The sequence below is a fragment of the Sinocyclocheilus anshuiensis genome, unplaced genomic scaffold, assembly GCF_001515605.1.
Source record: "Sinocyclocheilus anshuiensis isolate Anshui unplaced genomic scaffold, SAMN03320099.WGS_v1.1 scaffold2267, whole genome shotgun sequence".
Taxonomy (NCBI): domain Eukaryota; kingdom Metazoa; phylum Chordata; class Actinopteri; order Cypriniformes; family Cyprinidae; genus Sinocyclocheilus; species Sinocyclocheilus anshuiensis.
Genome location: NW_015541483.1, coordinates 268,780 through 279,130, shown reverse-complemented (window position 1 = coordinate 279,130; position 10,351 = coordinate 268,780). Strand labels below are relative to the sequence as shown.

At 39.0% G+C, this 10,351-nt stretch overlaps 1 protein-coding gene across 1 annotated transcript; it reads left to right on the top strand.

Annotated features, from left to right (window-relative positions):
* The first annotated feature begins 1,618 nt into the window (after nucleotides 1-1,618).
* LOC107690846 (dapper homolog 3-like) lies at nucleotides 1,619-3,148 on the top strand. Its single transcript, XM_016489267.1, has one exon. It carries the CDS (start codon nucleotides 1,619-1,621, stop codon nucleotides 2,861-2,863), a length of 1,245 nt encoding a protein of 414 aa, XP_016344753.1. The 3' UTR covers nucleotides 2,864-3,148.
* The last annotated feature ends 7,203 nt before the right edge of the window (nucleotides 3,149-10,351 follow it).

Here is a 10,351-nt window from a genome sequence, read left to right as displayed (position 1 = left end):
CTCTCTCTCTCTCACACACACACACACACACACACACACAGAGACTCAAGCGCAGTCTCACATGTATAAAGGCCCTGTTGTGTTGGACGTTTAGACATGTACAGTATGTTAACGGTGAACATGCATCACTCCACACATTTGTGTTCTCTGTAATCCTCACACTTCTGAATCATCTCCCTATTGAAAAATAATGTATTTAATCAGCATGACCAGCTGTATTAAAACTAATATTTGTATGCTGGTTCAGGCTGGTTTATGCTGGTTAGTTCTGGTCTAACAGGAGGACCAGGATAGCCATGCTGTTCACCACCAAAATTAAACTGATGAAGCTGGTTTCATGGTGAATCCAAACATTTTTACTGGCCTAATTTGTATATTTAAAATTATTAATTGAATTCTATTATTTTATTTACTTAATTTTTTTAATTTCATTTGATTTATTTAAGAATTTTATTACAATTTTAATATTTTTTTAAATAGTTTTTTTAGTGTTAAATAATTTTCTAATTTCAATATATATATTTTTACATTTATTTTATACTTAATATTAATAGTATTATGTTATTACAAGAGTGCTTGCCTTGCACACACAAGGAATTTTTTTTTGTAATTAAGCTTCCAGTGCACATACATAAATACAACAACAAGACACATTATAATAAAATTAAAGAATAAGTATAAAGACAAGTCAGAATAGAGATGAACATGTCCTTTTATTTTCCTTTTAATGTATACTTTTATTTCATTATAATACATTTATCGATTTGTTTTATTTTATTGTATTTATTGTATTTTTATTTCTTATGTACCTTTATTTATTTATGAATGAGAATTAAGAAAAACACATACAGCAACGAGATTTTATTTTTACACTTTTTACAAGATTTTCTACAATATCTACAATAAAACAAGAACATTAATATTAATATGGTTATAAAATTGTTAACCAGATGTGTCATCAATTTCTTTAATTTTGCAAATGTTTACCCCATTTTTAACCTTATGTACTTCTGTGATTCCTTTAGTTTGGGGATGCTGTAAGTCAGTGGTTCTCAAACTTTTTTGATCGCGCCCCACTTCGCGCCCCCAATTTTTTTATAGGATTGCGCAAACCTATAAAAAAATCTGCCCCCCCCACCCCTCTTCCCGAATCCCCATCTCACCTCAGACTGCCAAATAATTTCAATAAACATTATGAAAAATTTATGCTTTTTAAAAAAAAAAAATCTACAGTAGAACCCATTATAATCAGTGACTCCGTTTACACTGGATGTGGCGCGACACAACAAATCCCCGACATTAAACTGATGCCTCGTTCTATTTATGACGTACTGACACAAAGTTAAAATGATTTGCAACGGTCGCTTTGTCGCGTCCAGTGTAGACTTGCGGCGTGGAGTGACAACTGTAGCGTCCGGAGTAGACACGGTGAGTGAAGCCGAGAGCAAGATATGCCTCGTCATATTTTCTGCATTTAGCTTTTGAATGACCAGCACCTGCCTGGGTCTGTGCGACTTCATCTATGGCTTTTCTCTTCGCTTTCACAAACCGATCCATCTCCCATTCTAAGTTACGTCCTTTGGCTGTTTACTGTTTTATTTCTTTTCTTTTTCTGCTGATGGCCCACGCCCCCCCCCCCTGCAGTACTCGCGCGCCCCACACTTTGAGAACCACTGCTGTAAGTTGTTTTCATGCTGACCGTCAGTCTCTGTCTGTAGGTGATGTATTTGTTGGCCGTGAGCTGAACAATGCGGTTCCCCGCTCTCTCTCCGCACCCTATCCGCCGCTAGAGGGCGTAGTTGAAGACGAGCCGTGGACCTGGCATCCCAGTGAGGACGCAGAGGAGGAAGAACCCAGCGTAGGCGACTACAGACAGGCACAGCGAGCGGAAACATACATCCTCGGCCTGATCCAGCGCCGCTCGCCTCCCGCTAGACCCACTAAACCCCGCACCAACCTGGCCGTTGTCAGACAGAGCAGCCTGTGCCACAAAGATCCACCAGAGGAGAGACACGCATGGGACGAGCCCTGCCCCGTCCGCTATCCCAGACCGGTGCTAGCCGGGATCCGCTCCACGTCGCTGGACTTCCCATGCGGCGCTTTGGATCCCAGCAGCAGCGAAGCTGAATCGCCGCAGCACTTCTACCAACACGCTTGCTCGTCCGACGAGCTAGTGAATGCACAGTACATCCCAGCGCAGCCGCGCCGCGCTCAAGCCACCGCGCACCAGACACACGCCTCTCCAAAACCTGCGTCCTCACAGCCGAGAGCTGTCACGAAGAAGTGCCGCTTCACAGAGGACAAGATCGTGCCGAAGAAGCCCGGACGGAAAGCCTGTCGCGCTCAGTCCGAGAACAGCCTGCTGGGGCAGGGAGAGCGCAAATACAACACAGTGGAGCGGGATGCGGTGCGCAGCGCTCCACCCAAAACACGCCGCATCTCCGCTCACCGCCGCTGGCGCTCCACGCTAGAACTGAGTCAGGAAGAAGCCGAGATGCCTCCTGAACAGCCAATCAGACGCTCGCGCAAACCTCGCGTCTACACCCAACCGCCCGCGCCGCATCTTCGTCACCACCATCATCAACCTCACCTCCGCGCCGAGTACCTGCAGGAGACCGCCGCGGGAGACTCAGAGTCCAGTCTGAGCGAGGCCGAGTCGCCCGGCTCCAGCTCACTCTCCAGCGACTCTGACGAGAGCGGCGGATTGGTCTGGCCTCAGCAGCTCCGCCCACAGCTGGCCCCGCCCTCTCCGTCACACCCACCGCAGCCCAAAGCCTTCGTGAAGATCAAGGCGTCACACGCGCTCAAGAAGAAGATCCTGAGGTTCAGGAGCGGCTCTCTCAAAGTCATGACCACCGTATGAGCGACACGAACACCGCGGAGAGATGAACGGACAGCAGTTTGAACTGAAGCGGCAAACAGGGTCCAGAATTGTAATATTAAAGAATTAGAATTTAAATGGAATGAAATTCAAAGAAATTTAGTTTTCCATATTTCATGTTTAACATGATATTATCATGAATCATTATTTATAATGATTTATAAATCTGTTGGCAACAAAAGAGGAACATTTCAAAAGAGAAGCTTCCCTCTGGTTTTCCTCCAAAATAAAAGCTTTATGGTTTAGAGTTTGAAATCAAAGAAAAAGCAACCATGAATATTAGTATTTTAATTGAAAAATGTTTGTATTTATAAAATAATAATAATACTTATTATTATTATTTTATAAAATAAAACAACCATAAATATTAGTAAAAGATATTATTATTTGTACTCTCGTACAATTAATCTTGTACAATTGTTATATAAAATAATAATAATTTTAGTTTTTACAATTTTTTTTGATCATCAAACTGAATATAATGTAGTCTTTGATTAAAAATGTGATTTTCTCAGCTTTTTGCTCAAATTTTTTTATTAAAACTAAATAATTGAAATTTTTAGTATAAATAATAAAACAAACAAAAATATTAGTAAAATATATTATTATTTGTACTCCCATACAATTAATCTTGTATACTTGTTATATAAAATAATAAGAATTATTATTATTGTTATAGAAATTATTAATTATTACATAAGTTATTTAAATTTTATAATTTTATTTAATAATAATAATAACAACAACAATGGCAAAAATTGCCTTATTTTTCCCAGAATGACCTAATTTACCCCAAAATCTTCAGATTGGAGCTAAACGCTGTGAAGCAGCTCACTGGATCTTTATTTCTCAAGATCTGGTCTGTTTGTGTTGGACTCGTGGAGTTTCTCTGTGTTGAATTTCTTTGATTTCCTCTTCCTGTCATTCCAGTTGAGATTCGTGTTGAATATCCTGTGTGTTTTGGCCATTTCAATCTCATGAAATCTTCAATTCTGATGAACACCAATGACTGATGAACGGAGGGTAGCGGTGCTTCTGGACTGAACGCCGTACAGTGATGTTCATAATGAGATCGAGATGCTTTAGTGTTTGTTTGGGGAGGATCACAGGACGATAGACTCACACGGACTGAAAGAAACTCAACACGGCTCTGCAGATTCACTCTTACTGACTTCACACGCTGTCTTAACACGCAACACTCAAAAAAACACGTCTGTCTGCCGTACGTCTACATACACCAGCACCTGCACAAATGAAACGAGATGAAACACTTGTAAATGCCTGTAAATGTTCCCTGTATTTATGAATGTAATCTGTAAATAAAGACCTGCGGCCACGTCTGCAAGATCAGACTGAGTCACTCCATCACCATCATCTCTCTTCTGCTTTGTGAGTTTGCGTGAGTGAGTGTGTGTGTGAGTAAATGAGTGAGTGAGTGAGTGTGTGAGAGAGAGAGTGTGTGCGTGTGAGAGAGAGTGTGTGAGAGAGTGAGAGTGAGTGTGTGTGTGAGAGAGTGAGTGCGAGAGTGTGTGTGTGTGTGTGTGTGTGTGAGAGAGTGAGTGAGAGTGTGTGTGTGTGTGTGTGAGTGAGTGAGTGAGTGTGTGAGAGAGAGAGTGTGTGCGTGTGAGAGAGAGTGTGTGAGAGAGTGAGAGTGAGTGTGTGTGTGAGAGAGTGAGTGCGATCGGCTTGATTTGAGAAAGAGGAAAACATTTAACCAGATTAAAAAACAACACTGGGTGGATTTTTATCATTATAGGGTGGTTGTGTACACACACTGCTAACACACATTACAGTTCAAACTACTTGTAAAAGTGCATGTAGCATCCTATGACCCCTTTAACACATTTTTTAAAAACTATTTATATATATATATTAATTTATATGAAAATATTTTCAGAGTTTAGTACATTGTTGTTGTGTAAACATACGCTGATTCTCTTCAGATGACCAGTATTATTTTAGTATTGATATACTATTATAGATTTTGTTAATATTTTGAATCTCATTTTATTTTTATATTTTCTGTTTTCATTTTAATTTTTGTTAATGCTTCAGTAAATTGTGTGTGTTTTAAATGTTTCAATAGTTTTTAAGTTTTAGTTTCCGTTTATTATTTTAGTACTTCATCTTAAACTAAATGAAAATGGGAAATGTTTTCTTAGAAACTAGCAGAAATAAAATGTTAAATTTTTTTATATTTGTATTTATTTTAGTTAATGTTTATTTTATTTCTAGTAACAAAAGAAATGGTTTAGTTTTAGTTAAAAATAATAATAATCCTGTTTCTCACACAGAATTTAAAATCAGACGATTGTTGAACTCGAACCACACTGCAAACTAAGTGATTTTCTTACTCCGTGTTTTTGTCTTGTTTTCCAGTAGCCTACAAATGTAAAAAAAAAATCCCTAAATCAAGATATATTTACTGGAGATGCAAAATGACTTAAAATACTAAGTTTGGTTTAAAATTTAAAATGATTGAAATCTTAAAACAAGAACAAATATCTCCCAGTGTTGTCAGAAAAATAAACTGAATTCAAATGGAAAACCAGATTTTTTAGATATCTGGACTGGAAAACAACACAAAAATACCAAGTAAGAAAATAATTTGCATTAACCAGCAAAACATCCTACATACAGTGCTGGTCAATCATCTGGACAGGAGCTAACCAGCATAAACCAGCCACAACCAGTACAGTCAATGGGTGCAGGATCGTGTCTGTGGTTTGAGCAGAGAGAGATGGAGAGCAGCGAGTTTGGACACTGTGAGGGTGTGTGTGTGTGTGTGTGTGTGTGTGAGAGTTGCTCCATCTGGAGGTGGTTACAGAGGCATGTTCCCTTCAGGGCCAAGAACCTGGAGCATTTCCTGTGAGAGCTGGAGCGAGCCGGAGAGGAGGACGAGGCGTATTAGGCGCTCCCGCAGCACATCTGGACTCCATTAGAGGAGACGTGATCTCACAGATGAAACGTTCTTCAGCTGCACGTCTGACCTATTTCTGCTCACGACGCTGCTGAGATTGTCCAGAGCTCCAGAACATCAGCCACCTCTGCTCTCTGAGAGTCTAAACACACACACACACACATACTCACACACTGATGGACATACCACAGACCAGGATCTGAGCCAATCACATGCTTCCATACTGCTCTTACTGTTCCTGCTCTGTGTGTGTGTGTGTGTGTGTGTGTGTGTGTGTGTGTGTATGTGTAGGTGTGTGTGTGTGTGTATGTGTGTCCTGATCACATTCTCTCTGACAAAATGGCAGCTAACAGGGAACATTCTCAGAACATTCTGGCAAGGTTTTCTCAAAGTTATGAGCAAACGTTCTTCCGGTAACATTAATGGAACATTTGTTCAAAGTTATCTGCTCTTCAATAACATTCTCAAAACGTTAGCACAAAAACATTATTTAAACATCGTTCATTGAACTTTTTATTTCTAAAACATTTTAGTTGGACGTTCACCTAACGTTTTTTTTAAGTTACTACTACAACTTTCAGAGAACATTCAAATGTAACATTCTCATAACGTTCGCAAAATGATAAAAGTGTTCCCATAAAATCTGCATATCTAAGAAAAACGTTTAACAAATGTTTAAAATAAACAAGACATTTTGAACGTTCAGGCAACATTCAGAAGTAACATTTTCAGAACATAATGGGAACTTTAACAAAATGTTCTTAGAACATGTTTCTCTGAACTAATGTTCTCAAAATAACACAAAAATGTTTGTGCTGAAACGTTTTCATTAGATGTTTAACATCTTTTTTTAAATGTTTCTAATTGTTTTAGAACATTTCAAAAGTAACATTTCCGTAATGTTTGCAAAATGATCTAATGAAATGTTCCCTTAACGTTCGCATAACCCAGAAAAAAACATTTTTAAAACATTTAAAAACTATGTTTTGAACATTTAGTTAAATTAATCTATTAAAACATATTGATGTTTCTTTTGACATTAAAACCAGATTATTATCGTTCTCTCTAAAGATTACTCCACTTTCATCAGCCATTTTACACTGATGCTATCATAAATGAAAATAAAAATGAGAAAAAACACAACAGAGGACAGTTTTGAAGATGTAAAGAAAACGTTTGTTCTTGGTTGTGTGAACGTTAGAGGAACATTCCTTTTCATCCTCTAGAAAATGTTGTGAGAACGTTCTATTGTTACATCATAAGGACGTTCCGAGAACATTGTTGTAAGAACATTTGCTCTCAGCATTGCGGGAACGTATATCAGATAATGTCATAAGAATGTTCCATAAACATTATTTTAAGCATTAACGTTTACACAACCTTTATAAAGCATGAAAGTTATGGGAACGTTCCCTGTTAGCTGTGGTTGAGGGTCAAAGGTCAGCTCTCATGGATGCGAATGGTTAAATGTCTTTCTGCAGCAGCAGAGGGTGAACCGTGTTCTTCAGGAATGTGAGCAGCGCAAACACGCGTCTGCAGTCATGAGATGTTTAGTCTACAACACGACTGATTATGATGGAGAAAACCTGCTGATCGCTCCGTGTTTACTTATTAGCTTCATTTGGTAAACTGTTCTCTCAGGACACAGTGAACACAGCTACCATCAGACTGTTATTTAGTAAAGCGTTCTTGTGTTTTACTGCCCCTGTGCTCGTGTCAGGAACATTGCATTAGTTCATGCATTTCCTGGGAATCGAACCCATTACCTTGGCGTTGCAAGCGCATGCTGTACTGTTGGATTTGAAAGAAATATTCATGAATGTGAGGAAGTGCCAAAATCTCAAAAGCAACTGTATGTAGGCTAGTTTTGTGTATTTTAGTACAGTTAAATGAGTAAAGCTCCCTATGGTAACTACAACAGTGTCGTAATTACAGCTTTACACGTGCATTTGTTGCTGCTGTAAAGCAATCCGCTCTTTTCGCGCAATTTCGTACCCGCTGAGCATTAGCCTGAATTAGTGCCATCAGAATGATTTTGAAACTGATCAAAAAAACATTCAGAACTTAATGGGAACATTAGCAAAATGTTAGCTGGGCTACAAGGCATGAAGATATTATAAACATCAACATCATGATTTTCCATAAAGCTGCTTTGAAAAAATGTGGATTGTGAAAAGTGCTACAGTAAATTTGACTTGAATTGACAAAATATGATTTTTGACATTATTTGGTGTCCTTTTTTGGAGCTTGACTGTATAAATCATCATCTATTGTACTTTCACAAGAATTCCTCAAATATTCTCCTGAAGTTTTCCACAGTAGATGACATGAGGGTGAGTAAATGATGACACAACAGTCGATAATGGTAACTGATGTAGTTAAATGGCCTCCGAAGGCTCCGGGAAAATCTGCACCAACACACACGGATCACGCTGAGATCAGCCATGTTTATCAGGTTCACCCAAAATAAAAAATCTGCCATCATGTCGTTCCAAACCTGTACGAGTCAAACACAAAAAATATATATTTTGAAGAATATTGTTGACGGTAGCCATTGACTCCCATAGTATTTTTTTTCCATACTATGGAAGCCAATGGTTACCAGCAACTGTTTGGTTACCAGCATTCTTCAAAATACTCTCAGATCATCAGCTGAAATTATTTAATACAGGTTTGGAACAACTAGACCTCTAAATGTACTGATAGATGGCGCCCTCGTGTGGCTCTCTAAATAATAACAGCATGTTCAGCAGAAAACAAAAAAACTTCTAGTGTCTCAGACTTGTTATGTAACAGCCAAATGTGCTTAACCATTATAAGCTTTATGAGCTTTTAGGTTATTTTTCTGAGTGGATCAAATCATTTTTTTTATTTTTTTAGATATGCAATCTGATCTCAATGAGTCTAAAATGGTCATAAAAGTCATATATTGGCTGTTTGTGGTCAAAGCTGACCGACCATAGGAAATTATATTTTAAATATTTGTTGAATAATATCAGCCTTATATATCAAACTTAGTCTTTAAATGTTAATTAAGCGAACAGCCACAGACAAGTTCATGTTGTCGACATAAAACAGATTAATTCATTTTTTGCCTGTGTGCAATATTAGTTTCATGAAGCAAAAAGCAGATGATAAAACATAAAAATAACTGACATCAGTCTTAAAAATAATAACACCAGTCTCAACCCAGGTAACAAATGTAGGTTATAAAAACGTTGTGGGAACATTGCTTTGAAATGTTAAAATGTCCAGTTTTCTTGTTGTGATTAGAACATTATTTAAAGGTTACAAAAACATTTCTTAGAATGTTCATCAAGTACAAACAACATCATGAGGACATTCCGAGAATTCTGATATCAGAATGTTTCATAAACGTTATTTTAAGAACGTTTTGTCCTAACATTTACGTAACTCTTTAAAGACCATTAGTTGTGAGAAGCTGGTTAATACATGTGAGGAATGTCTGATACCTGATATGACATGTGTTCTCCTCTGCAGCCGACGCTGCTCAACACTGTAGTCCTGTGGACTGTGCACTACACACACACACACACTCCCACACACACACACTGACACACACACACACACACTCACACACACACACACACACACACACACACTCTCTCACACACACACACACACACACACACACACTCTCTCACACACACACACACACACACACACACACTCTCTCACACACACACACACACACACACACACACTCTCTCACACACACACACACACACACACACACACTCTCTCACACACACACACACACACACACACACACTCTCTCACACACACACACACACACACACACACACTCTCTCACACACACACACACACACACACACACACTCTCTCACACACACACACACACACACACACACACTCTCTCACACACACACACACACACACACACACACTCTCTCACACACACACACACACACACACACACACTCTCTCACACACACACACACACACACACACACACTCTCTCACACACACACACACACACACACACACACTCTCTCACACACACACACACACACACACACACACTCTCTCACACACACACACACACACACACACACACTCTCTCACACACACACACACACACACACACACACTCTCTCACACACACACACACACACACACACACACTCTCTCTCTCACACTCACACACTCACACACACCACTGCTGAGCTGATGCATGTAAGACTGCAACAATATGACATGCAAGCATGATTCACCGATTCCAGTGTAAATATGTGAAATGTGCTTGTATAAATGCACTTTTTGTGGTATATATGATGCTGCATGTGTCACTTCTGCAGTGTAAAGATGCTTTAATAAATGCACAAACGGTCTAATGCCAGCCACACATGTGCAATGACACGCTCTTACAGTTTTTTACGATTGCTTAAGCACAATTTTGAAAACAGGGCCCGGTTTGTCAAAACACTACACACAATTAACACAACCCTACACCAAAGTAGCACAACACTTCAGATCATTTGCAAAATGGAACACTTTTGTCAAAACTA